Source organism: Nesoenas mayeri, assembly GCF_963082525.1.
Source record: "Nesoenas mayeri genome assembly, chromosome: 3".
NCBI lineage: Eukaryota > Metazoa > Chordata > Aves > Columbiformes > Columbidae > Nesoenas > Nesoenas mayeri.
This window is the reverse complement of record NC_137544.1, coordinates 70,039,100-70,062,404: the sequence shown is the minus strand read 5'-3', so window position 1 is coordinate 70,062,404 and position 23,305 is coordinate 70,039,100. Positions and strand designations below refer to the sequence as shown.

Genomic DNA, 23,305 nt, shown 5'->3' with positions numbered 1-23,305 from the left:
TCTGACTTCATATTCTGTGAATCATGTCCACAAATGCAAGTGAACTAATAATAGCTCTAATTTGGGAAGAGAAAAAAGAGCAGATGGCTAACACCAACTTCTGGAAAGTGATTTTGTTTTCTTTGTAACCATTCAGACATGCAAAGATCTAATCTGTGTTCATAAAAAACAAAACCAAAAACCAAAAAAAACCCCAAACCCCAAACAAACACCTCTGCAACCCCCTAAAACACAAAAAATCCCAAACCAAACAAAAAAACCCCTAAACCCCCAAAACAAAACAAAAACCAAACCAACCCTAAAAAACCCTAACAAATAAAATCCCAAACAAAAACAAACTAAAACCCTGAACAAAACAAACTCTCAAACAAACAAAAAAACCCCCAAACCTGAGATGCAATAAATCTGGTTTGCAATTCCTACCTTTTATTTTTGTTTGTAGATTTACTCTTTCTTAAGTGCCCTCCTATTTGTGTGCTTAGAAATGTCTTAATTGCCAGATTTTTGGCAGGAGTTATCAATCTTTCTTTTTCCACATTCTGGTTTTGTTGGTTGAGACCTTGGCGGGGGGGGGTGGTAAGAGCATCTTCCTCTCCTTGTGGGTGAAGTTTGTCTTTTAGTGTCTAGAGGGCATATATAATCCAATCCACTCTCTGTCATCAAAGGGGTATTTGTGACATTTTTATTTCAGTTTCTTTTTTCCACAGTGCACTTACTGACAGCTGAAACCTATTTTTTTAACCAAAAATTTTGAAGAAACTTTTCCAGCTCCAAACTCTGGTCCATGATCACTGGCAGTTTGTGATGTATATGCCCAAATATATGCATATGGCACACGCAGGCTTCCATGGGCTGTCCTGCACTGGGAGCTGGTGCTGGTTGGTTTGACTGAATGTCAGGGAGCTGTTGGAGTGAAATGTGGGGTTCTCAGGCCCTGGCGACTTTCTGAAGCAGCCCCATGTAGGTGTCAGGACAATTTGCCCGCAGTTCTTGGTTTTGTGTTCTTGTCCCATGAAAACAGCAGGTCACTGGCTGAGCAGCGTGGGCTGTCGGGTCTGGTGCTGAGGCATTGTTTCTGTCTCCAAGGGCTTACTGTTGTTCTCTCTGGTTTCCTTTTTAACATCATTCCAATGCGCTGAGACTGGCAGCATGGCGTGTTAGATTACTTTTGCTGGGAGGTATGGCAACAGCTATTTTAATATTGCTTCAGCTGTGGGGATGCTTTCTTCTAAGTTATCAGTTGCTGAGGGATTTTTTTTTTTTTTATTGTGAAGTCAAGACAATTTAGTTTAGACCCACAGCACACTTCAGTGAGAACCAGGGGGGTTCCTCATTACTTGTCTATAGTGTCTCATTTTAGATGGTATCCAAACACTCTCCCCACTAAAAAAAGCCCAACTCAACCCAAAACCTCAGAGGTCTTGATAAAAAATTTTTCTATGTTAATGAAGTCAGGGTCCAATAGTCCCAATGAGCATTATAGGTTCTTCTGTGAGCTCTGTGGTCATGAACTCTGGTGCTTTGTGGCTTGCTTGTTTTTTTGCCTCTTGCTAGGGGGGATAAAAACCACACTGGTTTCCATCCTCAAATTTTAGATGCTTATTTTGTGTCTTTTTATATATGAATGAGACTGACCGAGTTTGAAAAAAAAACATAGTTACTTTCAAAATGGCTTTTCTATGCAGAAAAATCCTGCATCCAAGAATACACCACTCTTTCCTCTCTTTCTGTTAATGCTGTCAGTGTTTCAGATGGGTGCTAGTCCTGGGTGGGGCAGTTTCTAAGATAGATACTCTTGCTTGCCTAGGGCTTAGGTTAAGGGATGTTTCTAACTTTGTTACACTCCAAATGTCTTAATTGAAGCCCACAGGCTAATTCCTTCTTTTATTTCTAAATTCCTTTGCTGAGAACTTAAATAATGAGGTGGGGAAGGCAAATTTAAGTCTTAAAATTTGAGACAGACCTTGGTAACTTGTGCTGGAATGGCTGGGCAGTTTCTGTATTTTATTTGCCAATCCAGTCTGTACACTTCTCCAGGGCATTTTCATTGTAGTGCTGCTCTGCCAGCTGTTTTGGGTGTGATAACTTCTGTCTTTCAAAAACTAAATAACACAGTTCTGTCATGTAAGCATGCAAGGTGTTTTGGGGGAACAAGAAAGCTGGCTCTCAGTATGAAGCAGAGGTTGAGTAAAGGGCAAACCACAATCCAGTAAGGCTTTTGTTTTTACCTCTGTTTTTAGATCATTTGGATTCCTTTTTGCTCCTGAACATGATATGCACAAGGTAACATGCTGGACTTGAACTGTGGTTTCAAAGTGCTCTAATAAAATTAAGGGACATTGTTGAGGGTGACGGGGGTATGTAAGGCTATAAAAGTGGCTGTTGGTGGCAGCTGAATGCCAGGGTCCAGGCTGGGCATCTGATCACAGGAGCTGGTGGTGCTGGGCGTACTCCAGTTGCATGGACATATACATCATGCTGTATAACAGAAATAGGCTTCAACAAACAAGCATCCCGGATAGGAAGCTTTTATTCTCCCTGTTGTCATCACAAGAGATTAATTCTTTGTGTGTGTGTTTAGGTTTCTTTTTATTTCCTGTTAAAGGAACAAACTATTCTGACATGGGCCATTATAAGTCCATTAAGTGTCTGGAGGGCAGGCAGAGCCATACTGGCCAGAGGAAACGGTCAGTAGGTGATGAAGCAGAATTTGGCCCTGAGTCAGTCCTTGGCTTTTATTGTCAGGACGTGGCAGTGTCTAAAGAAACACAAATGTTTTGGTGACTTGGTGAATTTGTTTCTCACTGGGCTATGACTTGCTGACATTTTTAATGTCTTGTGTGAGAAGTTGACTGGTTGGAGAACCATGTGCTTTGCTGCTTTTTTTGTGTGTGTGTGTGTGTGTGTCTGAATGCGTCTAATTTGTCACCCAAATCATAATGACAGCCTCCAGGGGTTAGCTTTACGGACTCATAGGAATCTAAAGAAAATAAATTTGAGGGATAAAATAACTAGGCACTGTTGTTAACAAAGCACTAGCATTTCAGTTATGAATTTCCTTCCAAGGCTTTATAGCCAAAAGCTTGACATCAACTGTAACTATAATGACCAATTACAAAAATCCTAGTTTCAGAGGCTTTTATAAAGGAAATATGAAAGCAGAGCCTGACGGGGCAAATATCATTTATGGCTTTTATAACTGAGCAGGATGTTTTGGGAAGATGGGTGTTGTGGGTGTCACCTCTTGCCATGCCTGTGCCTGAGTCCCCCAAGACTGGGGTGTGTAGAGTTCCTAGCGCACAGGATTTGTAAATCCATGACCCTTTTCTTAACTGTTGTAATCCTTTTACATAGTCAATACAACTATTTTTGTCCTCTCTTCGTGCTTTGCCTTTATCATCTTAAGGAGTAAGCAGGTTAAAGGAACGTGAGATCTTGAACTTTGGGGTTATTCTTGATTCTCACAGAAGCTTAAGGAAGAAAAAAGGCAGACTGAGCCTTTGGAAAGCATTCTGGTACATAAGGTATGTGCTTGGGGGTGTTGGCAGAAAAGGGGCAGAGGTTACTGAATGATATTTAAAGACTAAAGAGTGTTTAAATCTCAATACATTCAATACAAATAGTATTTGCAATTAACGGAAAAAATTATCAGGAGTTGGACAGAGCCTGGTGTTGAGTTGTGTAGAACACTAGCTTTTTGGTCCAACAGTGGCCGTTAATAATCTAGTGTATTCCTGTCTCCTAAAAACAAACAAACAAACAAACAACAAAACTTGGAGCAGAAAAAAATAGAGTAAATATATTTAGTATATTTGGAGTTTAAATCTTGACCCTGTCAGTCTCCTGTGAGGTGGAGAGTTGTTACTGAGTATCCTTCTAGTAGATTCTATCTGTCTTTGGCAATGTGCTCTATTTCACTGAGGGAAAAGAGCAGGTTTAATGAGATCTTTTAGGTAATTGTATTCCCCTGGAACACCACCATGAATTTCAACAAGATGTTTTAAGCATGGCTTGCTATTCACGCACTGTAGGTATCTTGAAGCTCTTGCAGAAAAATCTCTTTCTGCATTGGGCCGTCTTTTATTTCTGGTTGAGTTCAAGGTGTGACTGAGGAGCAGGCTGTGTTGGATCAGCTTTAGATGGCAAAGAAGAGAAGCACAGAAGGGTGAAACAATGGCTACTGGCTGCCATGTTGCAGCAGACGTGCACTCTTGGACATGCTGAAAGCAGGTTTTTCAGCCATAGCCTAAAAGGAGACCAGAACTGAGGTTTTATTTTAAATTGACATGAATGTTTCCATAAAGCTTATTAAATCTTGTAACTGTTGTCACAATCTTATTGGTTTCTTACACATATTGTGTCTTCTCTGGACCAAGCCTTAGCCCCTATTCCTTGTTCATGTCTATCGTGTAAAAAGCTGCCTGGTCACTTGCTCCAGTGCCCCAGTAACCTGTGGGTAACAGGTCTGTGACTAGATTTTAGACATGAATGTGATCACTTTCACGTGCATGCTGGACAAGAAAGGGGAAATTTTGAGGTTGTATACCAAAGGAATATTCTGGGACTTTTTTTAATAAACTTCTGGGATTTGTAGGTGCAACTTCACTGTACAACAGTCTCAATTGCTGCTCTGAGGTGCAGTGTCTTTTAAGTGGTGCCTTTTAATCATAATCTGATTTATTTTCAGACTGTATAATATTTTTTACCTTTTCATGATTTTACAAACCATGAGTTTCAATGTAGTTTTCTTTGTGGTTTCATCCTTGTGCCAGGGCATGGTGGTCAGAACACCATGCTTTGTTGTGGTAAGGATCTTGGAAAAATCAAGTGTCAGCTGCCATCAAGAGGCTCTGCAAAAGAGCATCCAGGGCAGCAGAGGGCTGTGGATACCTGAAATATATCTCTGGGCTAGTCTTTCAAGAAGCTTGTGGAGTCTTGAAGGCCTTTTGGACGTTATGATCTGGGCTGCAGCTGACAAACTGAGTCTGCCCAGTGGAAGGCACTGCCTGCCTTGGCTGTGGTCTGCTGCATAGATTAAAGCCTTTTACAGACTGCATATGCATCTTCTTGGCTGCAGCAAGCAGGCCTGAAAATCCATGGTGGGCCAAACTTCTTTTGACTGGTATGTTGTCAGCAGTGCAGGTGATGGGGCATAGTCTTGCCCTCAGCACTGCTCAGTGCAGTTACACAAGAGGTGTCCTGTGATATGAGCAGAGCTGTGCTGGAGGCAGCTCAGCCTGGTTTAGTGGCATAGACTCTGTAAAATTGCAAGTGACTCCCAAATGGTTTCCTTAACCTGGGAAACAATCTTCCCTCTGTACAGCTGGAGGCTACTGCTTCTCCCTCTGCTTTGACATGTAGGTGCTCTCTTGTCCTTATTCCTTGTCCTGGTGGGTCCTTCCAGCTGTCTTCTAGACCCTAGGTGGTGTTACTTCAATGCCACACCAGTAGGTGCTTGCCTAGCTGCTGAATCCTTCCCGCATACTGGGAGAACTTGACTGTGACTAATCACTAATGTGGTTCCTAACCCAGGTGTGAAACCAGGCTGAGGGTGGGTGAGTGCTTCAAGGTTTGTCCCGGCAGCTTTGCCACTGCAGGTGACGTGTATGGAAGGAAGCTGTTACCTGCATCAGAAGCTTGAATAAGGACCTCAGCAGCTTTTGTTGTCATGCATCCAGGCAAAATGTGTTGACAAAGTCTGATAGAAAGGCCATGTTTTCATAGGTTGCTTTTCACCAACCAGGAAGCCTGTGAATTATCCTGCTTGGGAAGTGCTGAGAGGCTGATTCTAATGCAAAGGAGATGCCCAGGTTGCTAGTACAGTTGAAACATTTGTGTGATTCTGCAAGTATTAAAGTTTTGTAGAGGTTTGAACAGCTTTGTTGACCGATTAGACAAAAAAGTCACCTGCTGAACTGGGATTGTGTTTAATAACACCTGTTATGAACAATCAAATATTAAGAAGAATGCATTTTCATTCACTGTTTTCTTCTTATTTTCTCTCTTCAGATGAACACAATGATGTACAGAAAAAGACCTTCACAAAATGGATAAATGCTCGGTTTTCCAAGGTAATATTGCGTTTTAAAGTACTACTTTATTTTGTTTGATTCACTGCTTAGAACAATGTTGGTTAAATATACTTTGCTTTTACTCTTGTAGAATACAAGTAAAATGTCAAAATGTGTAATGAAAACAGATAAAATACTGCAATGTTTGTTCTCTTTCTGTTTCCCCATGCACATAAATATTTGATACTACATGTCTTGTTTAAGAAAAAAATGAAGGATTCTCTTTGTTAATATATTAAAATAGTTATTTGTATGATGGTGTCTGTTTGAGTTTTAGTTCTCTTACTTTATACAGTTTATTTCTGCATGCAGTTTTCTGAGGGCATTACAGCAGATTTTGAACCCTAGTCAGTGTGTTTACTCTCAGTGCTGCTGAGTCAGCTTTACTCATCCAAAATTCTCTCCAAGCCTCCAGTTGAGGCCACCTGGTGTTGCTACTTAAGTCTTGACTGTGAAATTTTGTATAACTGCATGCCTATTTTGAATTTTCCTCAGCTCCGATGCTGTACGTTTCTTGTTTTAAGTCTCTTTACTTACTTGAAACTTATTGAGGATCTTGTTTTGAGTTTTGGGATGAGAAAGGAGGTCGTGATTGCTTTGGGATGCTATTTTAGAGCCTACTTATTATACTGTTATGTTGAAAGTGAAAAATGACACTTTGCCCAGGAGCATGGTGACTGTGGGAAGTTTCCCTACCTTATGATTTGAATGTGTAAAGGAACCTGGACCATTATCAGAGAAAACTCATGTGTTTTTTTCTAGCCAATACGGTGCTGCAAGTGGGAGAACTACTAGTTTGTACCCTGCTAATAAAAAGGGACATGCATGTGAAATCCTGAAAGCAGACATAAATATAGAAGGAAGGGTGTGTGAGTGTATGGGAGCAGTGTTGGTGTTGGTTTGTTTTTCTTTTTAAATAAAGCGATGACAGTGCTGTAGCAATGAATGGCTGCCTCTGGAGCGCTGCCCTTCTGAAGTTCTTGGTCAGCAATGTAAGAAATTTTTACCTTCCTTCCCTTCCTGTGCAACAGGACACTGGGAAATGCAAGGCTTGTGGCCTTGGTTGATTTACTTTGGCTTAGGTTTGTTTTGGCTGGAAGCTGATATCCTGTACTCTTCATCCAATACATTCTTGGCTAGTTTGTGCTTTAGGGGAGGAGTGTGTATTATATGAACTGGTTGCTCTATGCTCCGACTTTGACTGCTGCCCAGAGGAAAGATGGTCCTGCAGGAGGAGGGGTAGGCAGGGCAGGATCATGTAAGGAGTGAGAATATGGTGAAAAGGAAGGCCTGTTTGCATAAACTTACCCTGGCATAAAGATGGCATGAACACAGAAATGACAGTGATACTGAGAATGCCCTGTGTGAATTGTTTGTACATGTTATGTGCATTGTATTGAAATAGATTAAATTGTTTTCAGTTTTTATACTTGTACACCCATAGATATATTTTGTAAAGTGGCTTTTCCTTTTATACTATGTGTTCAGACAGATCCTACTTAGATCCTGGGTTTCCCTGCCACAGGGTATGGTCAAATACTTGTTGGATTTGAAGTAACTCTGATTTCATGGCCCATTACACCACCCAAAGCTATGAAAACTATGTTAATGATTAAAGAAACTTGTATAAAAGGACATATTTCTGACTACTGCATGTCCAGTTCAGGCTTGAGCATGGCTACTGTGCCATGACAAGATGCAGATTTATGAAGACTGGCATGTTCAGATTGCAAGGAAATTGCTGGTGTTAAGTAGAAATTACCTCGTGTAAGAAAGTCTGGTTTCAACTGTACCTTGAAAATGTAAAGAGATTGATTTCAGTCTTATTGAATTTTTTGCATTTACCAAGTCATTTGGCTTGTTGAAAATTCTTTTTCTGTGAACTATATTGATTCAGCTGCTTAGTAGGATAGAAAGATTTTTAGAGACTAGGTTAATGCAATCTGACTTCCTTTGCAGAAAATAAAACTGTAACTGAGGAATTTTGTATGGAATTGCAAATTTAATCTAAGAATTTTACTTGTACTTCCACTTTAATTATATTGCAGTTGCCCTTCATTTAAGCACATAAATAAAAAGGAAGCAGTTGAGCTTCTATAAACTAGTTTGGAATAAAACCCCAAAATTGTAGAATTGCAATTGCAGCATATACTCAAAATCGCTGAACTTGATTTAAATCAATTCAATAAGGCTTTACAAAGGATCTAGAAACAGAACAATGTCTTTCCCTTCTCTCATCAGAGAATAGGTAGATGAATGAAACACAGTATCTTAAGGGTGCTGTGAGGTACACATATCTGCTTTGGGCACCTATTCAATGAGGTGTAAGTTCTCGCTGTAGTCCACAGGACAGTAACTTGTGTTTGTCCTCTTCATTTGAACCATGCTAGAACTAAATGCATCTTATTTGCACATATTTTTTTGAAATGAAGGCACAAGCACATTTAAAGTGAGTTGAGTCTTAAGGTCAATAAATGTACTCAGCCAAGATTCAGTGCATGCTGTAGAAAGCTTTACCTTAGCAGAGCAATCCACAGTACAGCTTGCAACCCTATGGTGATTGTGTAGTAAGGATATTTTGTGAAAATTAAATATAATAAAAATTATTAGATAGTCTATTTTACCGAGCTTTAACCAATAGGGAAGTTTGCATTGAAATAAATACTGATACTGAGCATTTCAGTGTGTCTATTTTAAGCCATGTGATGTTTTTCCTTGTTGTATGTTTATTTCCATTGCTCTGTCCAGTCTAATTTCAAGAGTTAGATTTAGCTGTTTCCCTGTGATATAGCCCACTAATTAAGGCATCTAGTTGTATGGACAACGTATGCTCTTCAAACTCTGTACAATTGTGCATTCTATCCTTTTTTTTTTAATTTCTTTATCCCTTTCTATCCTATTTTCTTTAATACATGCCAGTTTATAAGTAGTAATGGTTATATTTTTGGAACACCTTTCTACAATGCAAGAGTACTATCATCTGTATTTGCACCCACTACAAATAAATATCAGAAGTAGCTCCTATTTTGAGTGCCCAATCTGAGAGTTGGTTAGATTATCCAGAGCATTTGACATTTCTGTAATATCTTCATGTAAACCAGAGCTCTTGTTGAGTTTTATGACAGAGCTCAGAGGATTCATCTCTTCTGAAAACTCAAGCAAATCATCTAAAATATCTAGCTGGTTTTCAGACGGCGTTTTATCAGCATAGAGAAGAGACTTCAAGAAGATGATGCCGCTGTCAGCCAAGACTGGGTTTAGTGATCTAAGAAAATCTCTTCATCTGGCACACAGTGATTATGTGTAAAATTGTGCTTTAAATGATTCTGGTTAGTTCCAGGGGAACTCTTGGCTAAAAGCAGGGTTTGAATGCAGGTCCACAGGGTAGCTTACTGCTCCATTAACCATATATTATTTGTTACACATAGGTAAAAGGGGACTGAACAAAAATTTTGCAATCCACTCTAGTTTCGACTTTTTTGAACTCTAAATAGTTTCAATCTGTATCTATTTTTGCATGGCATATCAGCAGACCTGACACTTCTAGATCATACAGACCTGGGACACTGCAGCTGATAATTACGTAGCCTAGTGGCTGGAGACTTGCACTCACAACTCTACAAGGTTTCTAGAAAATTTGATAGGCATGTTGAGGGATTCAGGAGTTTTGTGTCCCACTTTAGTGCCTGCAAGTTCATTTTTTTTCTGCCATATTTTCTTTACTTTCTTTACTACTACTTTCTGACCTTGTTTGTTTTCCTACCTCACTTACTATTACACCTTCTCATGTCAGAAAGCTTGCTTGCACAGCAAATCCCAGTGAATCTGGACTTCTGATCGCCCTACCTATTTCATTCCCACTTCCTTGTCACTTAGTTGTTTACCCAGAAAGACCCAATTTTTCTTGTTATAGCTCCAGACCTACTCTGTATGTCCTTCCTTTCCCCTTCTCCCACTCTACATCTCCTCACCTTACCAGCCCTTACAGCATTTGATGCTTCCGTGGTTGGTCCTATTTTTGCACCTCTCTTTGTTTAAGCCATTCTAGTCCTCTCTAAGCTGTCCTAGCTCCCTCTTTATGTCCTTACAGGAGTCACTCATTGCTGGCTTTCGTGTTCCCATTTTCTAAGGTACTTCTTTTCCAGGTTTGCTTTCAGATTGGTTGCTATTCTCTTCGCTATTCCTGAACTTGGCAGGTAGGACACAGAATCAGCACAAGAAACACGATACCTGAACTCTTAATTTAGACTCATGGAGTCACAACCCATCAGAGCTTAGTGCTGTCACTCTAGCGGAAGTTCATAGATCCAACATGGGCAAACTGATCCTCTTCCTTTTCCCCAAAGAATCACGTCTTAATTACATTTAAGAAGTTTTCCCACAGAGATAGCAAAACCACTTTATTGCTAGGAAGGTTGTGCTCTGCAAAAAGAACATAAAACTCCTGATATGTTTATGGTATTTGGTGAAAATGAGACTGGATTTCCCCATCCTCCCAGTCATAAGTCTTGGGTACGGATGGCTGTTGAATGGAGGCAGCTGGGAGCTTTGTTCGAAGGTGTCAGGAACTGTAGTCAAAGCCCTTGCATGCCTGAGAGCTGCGCCACCATTCCCGTTCTGTCATATACTCCCATATCTTTCCAATCCAAGCTCTCAGTTTCATTCTTCTTATATGCAGAAGCCTTGTCCAGTCTTATTTCTTCATTTGCAGCATTCTTGTTGCATCTATTTCTGTGATCCTGATCCTCCAGGTCCTGTGCTGGTACCCTGACCAACAGCTGCAGAACTGGCAGGGCTTGGAGCTCAGACCTGCCACTGTGGGTAAAGCCAGACCTCCCATTCTTTTACAGCATCTTAAGCTTGCTCCTGCTCTTCAGCCTTCCCAAATGCATTTCAGTGTAGGGCTAAAGAGCAAAGAAGAGGCTGAGGTGCAGCTTGTGAGCAGACTGTGTCCTCCAAGGCTGAGCCCTAGGTTAGAAGGCAAATGCTCAGTGCTCGGGCTCCTGGTGGGTCCCCTCCCCTGGAAGGGACAGCAGATAAAGATGACAGAAGACAGGGCAGCAGGCAAACTGGTGAGCTGTACTTGGAGTGCTTTGTGGTGTGGTTGCCTTATATGCATCTTAAAATTGAAGAAGCTCCTCTCTCATTATAGCAAGTGTTAATTAATTTCCCAACTGCTAAGTCTTCTCTAGTTTTCTAGTGGTGTGCTGTATAGATCTCTTCCACCATTTTTGCTCCTTAGTTTCCTCCTTTTGTCTAAGGGTTTTTTTTACCATAATAGTAAATATCAGACCCCATATTTCTAAAGATATTTTGCTGCTTCACTGCTGTCTCTTAGCAAATGTGATAAATCTTTTTAGAGACAAAAGCATGCCTATTCAAGGTAATTAATTTCACATGACCCGAGATACCTGAGGCAAAAGACATTTCAGAAGGGATTTTGTTTTGGGAAGGAGAATGATGGAGTTTAATGTATTAGGCACGCAAGAAGAGAGATCAAAAAGGCAATTAGACAATTTTATCAGTCCAAGGAGATATCACCTAAGATGGTCTGTGATCTTTTTTTTTTTTCAGTTCAGTTTTTGTGGTACAAGCAAGGAAATATTTGACCACCGGTAAAATATTTTTGAGACTAATTGCTCCTACTGTTTTCCACTGCTGAATTAAACTGTAAAATGTAACTTCAGTCAAAGATAGCCAAAGCTTATAAAAAATTTGGCCTTAATCTGAGGAACAACCTGGGCGGAAAAACTGGCCTTGAAAAATTCAATTTTTAGTCTACTTTTTTTTTTTCTTTTTCTCTTAACTGGATCACTTAGTCCCTCCTTCAGCAAAGAGGTCGAATAAGATGTTAGTTAATCAAGATGCAAGAAAAGAAATATTTTCTAATGAGATACATTATTATTATACGTTATTATTGCTTAAAAGCAATAATGCATAGCAGTTCACAATCTCTCCCAGGTTTAGCTACAGTGTGAGAATTGTGAGATTTTTGCCTTCCTCTCAACTGCTGCTGCTTTTGGCTCTAAGAACAGGGTATGGGCAGCATCTCTGTTGCTGTAATTCAAAACTTGTTAAAGTAATGTGGATTGTAATTACTGCTAATTTTGGTTAGGGCTTTGTGATAGTTTGGTTCATGGTCTCGATTATCCTCCCAGTTGTTGGAGTCTCAGGCACTAGAGCTGAACCTGGTAGAGGCACTGAAGCAAACCTGTCCCTTTACCTGTTAATCACTAATGAACACAATAGTCAGCCTAGTCAGCAGGAAATTTTTCTTAAGTAACCAAGTAACCATCTGAAGTTAGCTGGCTTAAGAAAAGGAAGAAAAAAAAAGAGAGAGAGAAAGAAAAAAATATAACCTTCCAGTCATAACAGGAGAAAAAACTGTTAGTGATAAGCAGTATGGTCCCAACTGCCTCTGCTGGTAATGATACATAATGAGGCTTAATTGCAAGCAGAGGTTAGTGCTGTTACATTAAACACATTATAATAATGGAGGCTTAAGTAAATGCAATGTAAATACACTGAGGAGAAAAAAAAGACCCCCAGAGACTTGCTGATGCCTTTTGTTTGTTTCGCTGCCTTGCTAGGTCTAATATTTGCTTTTATATGTTTTCCTTCCTTCTATCATGTTGTCAGTCAAGTATTTCAGGTGTTCTGTGGATTAAGCTATGTTTAGCTTTTCAGCTTTGCTTCTACTTAAACTCATGTCGGTCACCTAATTGAATCAAACTTTCTGTCATATTTCAGTAATGAGCCTTATTCTTTTTCATGGTTAGTCCGAAGTTTTAAGTAGCTATTTAGTTGTTGGTAATTATTATTAAGTACTAGTAGTGATATTTGATTTGATTTATATGGCGTTTTCCTCTTGTGGTTCTAACGTTTTATTTATTTTTTATTTAGTATTTAAATTCATAGTTTTAGTAGTAGTGTCATGTAGAGATGCCACAACTACTAAGGCATATCTAGCATAGAGTAGAGCTTACATAACTAAAATACATCTGTCACAATATAGCTAGTATGCTCTCCTGTAACTCCTGCATGCCAGTGGAAGGAGAGTGGAAAAAAAAGTACCACATTTTAATAAAAATACTTCTATAAACAATGACTATGGTCTTAAATTAGAAACGGGCAGGATTATTTGTTGACGTAGTTGTTTACTTTCTGAAATGACCTTTTTGCTTTCTGAATTGTTTCCCACATTGAGTTCCCATGTACTGGCCTCATGATGTAGCAGCACTTAATATGTTTTGTACTCTGTGTTGGTCATGCTAAAGCGTAGTTCTCACTCCTTGTGTTGTTTGTAATTGAGTTTAAAATAAGTATGTGGTTAACATGAGTTCCCTAGGAATATTCTTGAATGTTACAAATGGTTTATGTTCTAGTTTAAGTGCCCAGCTGGATCAGTATTTCCCCCCTTTTCAGGAAAATGGGGAAAGGGTTCTTTGCAGCTCTACTACTATTTTGACCTATTTACTGAGCATCTTATTTTTAACCAACAGGTGACTATTTGTGATGTCTAATAATTAACAAAAGACAACTCTGACCTTCATATAAGTGACACTGGAAGATCAGAAGGATCTGTTGGAAAACCAAGATTTACTGTTTCCTCTATCCTTTCAGAGTGTTTTGATGTTTCTGAGGTAGCAGATGATTTAAATTGCAACTAGGACTTTTCACTGGTCTGAGCAGCCAGACCTCATCTGCTGCATTCCCTCGGTGGCTGGTAAAGGTCATACGTATGCTCTTACAAGATGTGTTACTTCCCTGGTGACAGCCAGTGTCCATTTCTGTGAAACTGAGAGGATCTTTCGTCCTCATTTCAATGTCATCACTATGAGGTCTGAATCAGTATCACTGAGGAGGATGTGAAATGGAGGTGGCTTATCTCTTACTCCCAAATATCTTTGGCACTTATTTATTGGAAAAGAGTTAGGTCTAACAATGTACCTTCAATAGTTATTGATTTAAAGAACATGTGAATTCTCTGCTGTGGGTAACTATGATATAAGAGAAAGTTGTGTGATTCTAGTTAAGTAACTAGATAGACATTAAAACTTTTTGTTAACTTTGCATATAATTTAATGAACAGTATACAAAGAGAATAAATAGCTGTGACAATATGATAAAGAATAGCTTGTTGTGTGGTTTTTAAGAGGCTTTGTCTTACTGAGAATTTATGACTCCTTTCAATTATAACTTCGATCAATTTGATACAGTTTCCCATTAGTAATAAGGGATATTCTACTGTAAAATATATTCAAGGAAGATTGCTGCTTTGCAGCTGTATGTGGCTTCGGTAGAACAAACTGTAAGTGTTGATTGCTGGTCTTTATACTGTTGGTAGCATTGGATGACTCAAAAAAAAAATATCTGGTCCGGATTTCTTTTATATCTTCCTCTATTTCCTGGGAACACTTTCTGGCAAGGAGGGTGGATGATTTCTGCAGAGTCATATTGGCTGGCCTGGATGAGCCTTCTTTGCAAGTAATCCTAGATGCACACAAGGAAGTGTGAATCACCCTCTTAAACCTGATCCAGGTGGAGGGGTTGGGAGGCAGCCAGCAGGCGTCAGAGTGGCGGCTACTGCTGCTGTAAGAGGGAGATCCCTGTGCATGGGCTCTCCTTCCCAAATGGTGCTGCTGTCTCACTGGAACGTGCAAAGCCAATGCCTGTAGTGACTGGTCTTGCTACATACGGCTAGCGTCTGGTCTCCAGTGCAAAGATCATTCAGAAACTGCTATGTCTGTTGCTCCATGAGAGATGAATCAACAGAAAAAGTGTTTTCTGCTGTGGATAACTAACACAAGTTCTTCTTTGTCCCTTCCCTCCCCCACTCATGTTAGCACAAAGGCTGGCACCAAAATGTTTGTGGGAATAAATGTAACATGGTGGATTGAATGTGGTTCTGGTCCTCGTGTATGAGCCCTGTGGTGGATAACAAATCAGCCACCACGCAAATTTCCTAAGACCACAGGCAGGTCTGACCTCAGCCTATGTACTGCCTCCAGCTTTTATTTTTCTCTTGCTCTACCTTCCTTTTCCTTTCCTCTTCCCCTATTCTTATGCCTGTTCCAATGTATCAGCTCCTTTCCTTCTGTCAGTGCCAGTTTAAAGCACTGGGGAACCAACACGACCTCTTTCTAAATGAAGTCTAATTATGGTTTTGGTCTGTCTTATCAAACCCTTGTTGCTACTACAGTAACTCTATGTGTGCAGCTCTGCTGGCAAAGCCCTCTTGGGCAGGCTGAGGGAAAGAGTTTTCTGCCAGTGCTTTTCTGCTGTTCCAGCAAACATAAGCAAAGCTGAGGCAAAACTACCGTCTGTTAACAGATAAGTTCAGTGAGGGGGATGTGAGTGTTTTATACCTTGAACCCGCACAGTTCTCCTGGCTCACAGTGTGCCCCTGCCTGTCCTTTATATTATCTTTGTAGTATAAGCTGAATCCTTATTTTGTCTTTGAGAAAGGACCCATTATCTGCTTCGTATTTGTACAGTGCTTAGCACAAGGTAGGCTGTTCTTTAAGTATTTGCCACTGCAGCTGTGACCAGCCATTTGCCCTTGTTGAAGGGCTCAGTGTGGTTTGTCACTGTCACTCTTCTAAGGCAAATACTTAAATTTCTTGATCCACTATGCTCAGTGATGAATGGCTTCTCCTTATGGGATGCTAGTGGAGGCTGAACTTCAGTTTCTAAGTGTGTAGAAAGTGAGTAAAATATTGTGGGTTTTGAAAAGGAGAAATTTATGTTGGCTGAGTGTACTGCATATCAGGCAGGATTCTACAGAGAGATGCTTTTTATATACTGCAGATCTGTTTGCTTATTTGTGTATCTGTGCATACAGAGTTCTTCAGAAGGTCAGGTTGCATTCTGGAGGTCAAGTGAGAGTGGGTGTGGGCAGGTTTGGCAGGGAAAGCACACTGCAGATCCCCATGCCTTACCCTGTAAGGTGGGACAGGACTTCTGCCCTCCCTCAGTACTCTCACTGAAGCACACCAGTCTGTCCCAGAACAGCACTGGTCCCAGGGCTGCCTGTTCTACCCAGTACGGCTCAGGGCAGTGCTGTCTGCACAGGGCCTATCAGCTGCCACACAGTGGGTCAGAGCCAGGGCTTGGGGTGGTCCTGGTCCAGCTGGTTTGGATTAGACTCTGTCAGTAGAAGCACAGGTCCAGCCGTAGTGGTTGGTGCTGTGACTCCCAGATTGCCTTTTTACTGCCACGGCAGCCTCTCCAGTAGGCTCAGTAGTGAGTCCTACATGCAAAGACATGGGGCTTTGCATCTGTTTTCTCATGAGGAGATGGTGGTGATGGCAGCAGCCTGGCCTGGCTCTGGGCTGGCCTGTGCCTGGTGCAGGAGGGCATGCAGAGCTGTCCTGCCAGCATCGCCCCAGAACTCTTGCTTGTCTTTCCATGGGGAAAGGATGTAGGGGACCATACCTTGGGCTGCCATTTTATAAAACTCTTTTCCACGTGTTTTCTAAGGTTAATAAACTTCACATGTCAGACAGCTGTCAGAATCTGGGATACATAGCTGATCTTTCTGAAGAAAGAAAGACCTTCTGAAACACAGCGTGTTGCTATCTAACTGCATCCCAGGAAAGCCGGGCAGCATCCAGCTACATGGTGCACTGGCAGATGGAGCAGTGATGTTCCTGATTTCAGATCATGTGGCTTGGGATAGCACATCATTCGTGCAAATGTGTGTCCAGGTGTGAGGGAAATGCCTGGGTGGGAGGAGGCAGCGTGAGCAGAGGAGGGTGTAGCACACACACAGTCTCTGTTCCCATTGCAACAGCAATGCTGTGGGCTGGCTCTGTGCCCTGATGTGACAGCCAGGGCTGCTTGGGTGGCCGCTGCCACCAGGTGCCTGCATGTCCCTCAGGTGGGTGTGGGAAGCTGGAGGAGCAAGTTTCCAGCCTTCCTGACCGGTGTGCAGCAATGGAGGTGGTGATGGGCTTGGTGGGGTGGGTGCTTTAGCCCTTTCTTAGCTGACTTCAGTCACCCTGCACATGCAGAAGTGCTTCCTTCCCACAGAGAAAGTTTTGCTAGACTTCAGTAAGTACAGAGACATTACATGTTGCTGTGTCTCTGTTTTGAGAATAGTAGATACTTTAATAAACCAGGAAAAAGTAGCTCAGATTGCAGAAATAATTTAATACTCTTCTGCTGACTCTTTTAACTGGCAGCAAGATGCAGTGCTCTGATGGGCAGTGAAATGGAAAAAACATTCTCCTGAGAAAGAAAATCTGAATTATTTCCACCATGACAGCAGAGCACATTGCATGGGACTGGAATGTACTGTAACCCATTGAAATGAATGACTGAAAGCAGGACGTAATTCAGCTTGGTTTTGTGCATGTGAAGTTAAGGGATGAGAAACAGAGAAAATAGGCTCTATGCTCTCGATACCCTTGTTGCGTTGTATTAAATGAGACATCTTTCTGCTTTTTCACCAGATCTAAATCCCTTAAAAACAAAACAAAACCAAAACCAAAACAAAAAACAACAAACCAAACCGAAAGCAACAAAACAAACTTGTAGACCTAAAGCAACAAATTTATTGAGGTCATACAGCTATAATGTTCTCAGTTTCAGCGTTATCAGTCTGTTATACATGTATGCATGGTTTTAGTTATGATTATAATTAATTAGATAATTATATTTAATTAGATAATTATAGAGGGCTTATTTCTGTAAGGCCTTTGACACTGTCTCCCACGACATCTACTAATTCAGATTGATAAGAGTTTGAAGAATGGACTGTTAAATGGATAAGGAATTGGGTGGATGGCTGCATCCGAAGAGTTGCAGTTAATGACTCAATGTCCAAAAGGAGATCAGTAACAAGTGATGTCCCTTGGGAGTCTGTATTGTGACCTGTAGTGTTCAATGTCTTCATCAATGACATGGGACAGGTTTGAGTGTACCCTCAGCAAGTTTGCAGATAACACCATGCTGAGTAGTGCAGTTGATTTGCAAGAGGCAAAGGATGCCACCCAGAAGGACCCTGACAGGCATGGGGAGTTGGCCCATGTGAACCTCATGAAGTTCAGCAAGGCCAAGTGCAAGGTTCTACATCTGCATCAGGGCAATCCCCAATATCAGTACAGATTGGAGGATGAGTGGATTGAGAGCAGCCCTGCAGAGAAGGACTTGGGGGTATTGGTGGTTGAAAATTTGGACTTGAGCTGGCAAGATGTGCTTGTAGCCCAGAAAGCCACCTGTGTCTTGGGCTGCATAAAAAGAAGGGTGGCCAGCAGACTGAGGGAGGTGATTCTGTTCCTCTGCTCTGGTGAGACTCCACACTTCAATGACTAGCAGGTGTTTGCTTTCACAAGGATTGTTTGAGTTGTATTGCTCCCAGTAAGACCTCTGTTAGCTGCCTTTCTGAACACATGAACAATTTCCTTATGCCCTTACCAACATACTTTTAGTATTTTCCTTGTGGTGATGAGAACCAAATTTGAACCAAATTTTGCTGGCATCTGGGGTAATTGCACTGTGGGTCATCTCCTTTTTTATAAACCATAAATTGTGCAAGAGGTTTCCTGGCTTCTACTCTTGGATATTCCTGTTCTCCCGCTCCAGCATTCTTTAAAGAATGCTGGTTAAGTTGGTACACAGCAAAGAAGCATCTGAATAATCTGTGAAAATTGCAGACACTAGGAAAAAAATACTTGTCCCTTACTGTGCTAGGAAGGATATAGTTGAGCTCAGGAAGTGGCAATATGTGATGGCAGAATGTTATCAAATGCTGATATTTAATGAATACTCCTATCTGCTGTTGGTCTGTCAGCTACCTATGAATAGTTTCCTATACCCTTTACCTAAGTATGTGTCAGCATGTGGATATACACATTTTGAAGCATGACTTGTACAAGTAATTGGAGAATAAATTAGTCAGAAAAATTAATTGCAAAGCTAATTTAATATCAGCCACTAGGGCTAGCATCTGTAACTTTTAAGTGACCTTAGTTATATGATGATTCTTGCTACTGTTTAGCTGATTGATACTATGAGTTTCATTTAGGTATGTTTCTGTATAGGAGGTTGAAATATCACCCCGCAGCTATTCAACTCCGTTTTTTTTTGTGAATAATTTTAGTAGTATCAAACCTAATTAAAGCAGACATTTGAGAAAAGCCCTTATGAAATTTGGGGAAAAAACCAGATATTTGCCAGAAAATCAGGTTCAGTGGGCAGTTCAGCTCTCTCTGATTTGTTAGCCAGCAGCTGTCAAAGCAAGAGGAAGTAAGTGAAGGTAGGTGAGATCCATATCAGCTAATTCACATCATGTATGATAGGCCTTTGACAGACTTCTTTCTGAAGAGCAATGTTGTAAAGCCAAGGTGATAGAAAAAGGCAATATTGGAGTTTTAGATACTTTTTAGAAAATATTTTTCTTCTCAAATTGGCACTTCAAAGGGACACTGAAAGCAGTAGCTTAATTGATCTCCTGGCAGCCAGCAGATAAATATTACAAAGCAAATGCACTCACTTAGTTGCTGGCTGCTTGTGTCTTTTTCCCCTGCCCTGTAACACTTTCCCACATTAATTTTCTTAGGGTCCAATAAGAAATAAGATTAAAAGGGAGTGTGGAAGAATTTAACATGATTTTTCTGTCATCTATGACCAATCCTGTACATGGTCCCTCCACCCTCAAAGAAAATGAGTATTAGAAATGTATGATTTAGAGTAGCTCTGAGTTTTGCATTTTGCTTTATTTTCCAAGGTAGAAAAAAAAATGATTAATTTGTTTTAATGGATATCACACCTTTTGATCTACTGGTCTGTGTAGAAGAGTGGCAACTCCTTACACACGGTGCATTTTCAAGCCCTTTTGTTTTGCCTTTTAAAATTTAAGAAAATTTGTCCTAATAGCTTCTTTCTGAAAAGCCTCAGTTTCTTCCTTCTTTAGTTGCAGCCGGACCAAAACATTCTTTCTCAAATGACTCCTCTAACTTGCCACGTTTTTCTCTTTGGTATCTTGATGTGTTGATGTGTCTACCCTAACGTGAGCCAGGATTTGGTTTCTCAGTACGAGGCTGCTGATGTAGAGAACCAGAGAGATGGGAAGAAAAAAACCAAACCAAAACCAACAATAACGCTGCAGGACAGAAAGGTGCCTTCCTGATCACTCTAATGGTCCTCTAGCTTTTACTTACTACATTCAGTACCAAATAAGAGTGAATTGCAAGATAAAAAGGAAAGAATACTTTGTTCAGGATGGTTCTGCTTAAACACTATTTTTATTACTGCTTTTGTTTCTTTTGCAGAGTGGGAAGCCCCCAGTTAAGGACATGTTCACAGATCTGAAAGATGGAAGGAAGCTTTTGGACCTTTTGGAGGGTCTGACAGGGAAACCTCTGGTAAGAGAAATGTGTATGAGCCATATTCTCATTTATTAAAAAACCCCAAACCAACAAATAAACAAAACACACAAACATCAAGCTGTGGGATTTTTTTTTTTTTAATTTTATTTTAAAACCTATTTTGTTTGTAGTGTGTACTTGCTCTCTACATTTCCAGTGAAATTCCCATGAGCTCCACTTACGGGATAAAAGGTCAGGCTGCAGTTAACTGTGTAACCTTCTCTCGAAGATTACCATACTGTTTAGCAAAGCATGTAAAACTAGTGGTATTATTCACATGATGTATATTTTTAACAGAGATCTTTTAGAGATCTGCATCTGGATGATCTGCAAGAGTGTCCTTTAGCCAGACAACTGTGGCCTTTTTCTAATAAGCTCATGAAGTATCCCTTAAAAAGAAAATAGAAAGAAAAAAGGCAATGGCTAGTAGGCAGTGCAAAAGATCTGCATCTCCATTGAAAAATCCTTTGTGATCTACAGATAGGAAGGGGTTGAAGACTACTTAAATCTTCTTTAGGAAATTGTGTGTGTCACTGAAAACTCCTCCCCTGCTAACATTGATGCCCCTTCAGGATGTTACATGAGGCATGGTGGAACCTGTGCCATCACTTGGGATTACATTCTTGATTTTGCCATTTACCGTAAGTTTGAAATCCATTTATTGACCTTATAGAGAACGTTCAGCCATTTAAAATTTCACTTTACAAGCTTGTCAGATACAATTCACTAGTACTTCCAATGATTTATGGTCTGATTTGAAGTATACTGAAGACAGTAGTTTTTTGGTTCCTAGTTCTCTTGATTACTATGTTCCAAGTTCAGCTCCTTGCTCATGCAGTATGATCATGTTCTGCCACAGGAGTTAAATTGTGGTGACTAAAAGCAAATGGAGTAGCAGGTATTGTCAAGAATTGTACTGTTTATTTCTGCCCCCACCCGCCCCCGATATTAAAAGGAAGGCAAAGTCAGGAAGCGTAACTTCTTTCCAGTGTGCAAAGATTTAGCAGGCTTTTGGTGCCAAAAAAACAAATTGCTGCTTGTTCCCTGTTGGGAGCCAAAAAATTTCAACTGCTCTGGCAAACATTCAAAACTCTCAGATTTTCCCCAGGAACTCCCACTTTGCTGTTGCTTTGCCAGTTTATAATTCCGCAGATGCTGGGAATAAAAATTCTGGTCTTACCCAAGATGACATTTTGAATCCAAGGCTTGTGTGCCTTGGATTGAGGAATAATGTTCTGACCAGTTTTCATTTTGAAATTGTTGTGGATGCTCTTGTTTGGTTTTTATTCCTACTTAAAAAAAGCTAGAGAAAATTAAGACATATTTCCTGTTGTTTGCCCTATCATTTATTTTGTTTTGTTAGTCAAGTGAATTCTAATATAAACAGATTGTAACTTTTTATTTTCAGCCTAAAGAACGAGGTTCCACACGAGTACACGCCTTAAATAATGTCAACAGAGTACTGCAAGTCTTGCATCAGAACAATGTGAGCATGTTTTTCCACAACTTTTTGATAGATTCTTTTATTTACTCCTGTTTGTAAATGACTTCAAAATGCAGATAACAAAATACCTAAAATGAGGATTTGGTGAGAGATTCTCAAATGTTTTCAGTTTTCCTTGTCTAATATAGAATGTCAGTGTCTGATGTAGAATTTCACAATTCTGTGAAATCTTAAAACACTAAATTAATTGTATTAACTAAATTGTGTTTTGTTGATGTGTTTAGCTCCCAAAACAAAGGTAACTTTAAGCTCTGCTATGCATAGTTTATGAACCTGGCAGAACAAAAAACTAATTTCCAGTGATGATGTGTAACTTGTGCAAAAATCTGCAAGAGTATGGCAGGTTTTATGTCTTTGTGCTTTTTGTGTTCTACTCTCAAAATCCAGGAGGATCTTTTCATTGACATCTGTCAGCTCTGTGTCAAAACTGTACTGAGTATTTCTAATTTGGATCTTAACTGATCAGAAGAACAAAGAAAATGACCCAAATCCTCCTTTAAAAAAAATGAGAATAGCAATTGTTTTCCTTTGTTTTTATGTTTTTACTACCTAGAAGCCAGTAGTGATGTAGTAAAGTGATTTTTCCCCTGAAGAACAATTCCTGAGAAGCATACTCTCCATAGTTAGAATTTCTATTTGTGAATGTCAGGGCACTAAAATAATAACAACATTCTGGCAATAAAATTCATCCAATGCAAAAAGGCAGCAACATCTTGGTGTAAAATGCTAATTGAAGAGTGATATGAACATACTGTACAATACTGCAATTTCCCTTTTGTGTTGGTGGACTAGCGTCATATTTCTAGGTAGTAGTCCAAGTTAGCAGTGGGTTGTCTGTCTTCTTTGACGTACTGTAAATATTGATTTATTTTTTTCTAAGGATAAGTAATGAATCTTTCCACCTTGAAATTGATTTATTTTATGAAGGTAATAAATGACATAATGTTGAATTAAAGTAATTAATTAGTTCTTCCTTAACATGACAGGCTCTGGGTTTCTAGAAGTGAACAGCTGATGTTAGCTGAAGGTTGTTAAGGTCATGTCCATGATTTATAACTACTGCTTAACTTTGTTAGAAAGTGTGTTTATGTTAAGATGAGGGGAAAAGGCATCCACTGAGAGGCAGTTGCATTCTGTTGCATGAGAGTTTGTAGGCTATACAATATTAATAACTTATGGAATAATTTATAAGTGTTTAAATATATATTGCAAGGATCAGACATACTTAGGGTATAAATGTTCAAGTGATCCTGTGAACCTCATCCGTCCGATGGGCAGAATGGTTCTAAGTAATGAATTTCACCTTTTTTTTTTTATTTGTGTACCAAGTTTAAAAAATACTAATTAAAAAAGTCCAC

At 40.0% G+C, this 23,305-nt stretch overlaps 1 protein-coding gene across 1 annotated transcript in view; it reads left to right on the top strand.

Annotated features, from left to right (window-relative positions):
- UTRN (utrophin) overlaps window positions 1-23,305 on the top strand; it is a gene marked incomplete at its 3' end in the record, with an annotated part of 368,119 nt that overhangs the window by 53,954 nt on the left and 290,860 nt on the right. Inside the window, exons 3-5 of the mRNA XM_080341440.1 lie at window positions 6,010-6,071; window positions 20,348-20,440; window positions 21,852-21,929. Coding sequence (XP_080197566.1) covers window positions 6,010-6,071; window positions 20,348-20,440; window positions 21,852-21,929 — 233 coding nt within the window. The remainder of the gene's footprint in view (window positions 1-6,009; window positions 6,072-20,347; window positions 20,441-21,851; window positions 21,930-23,305) is intronic.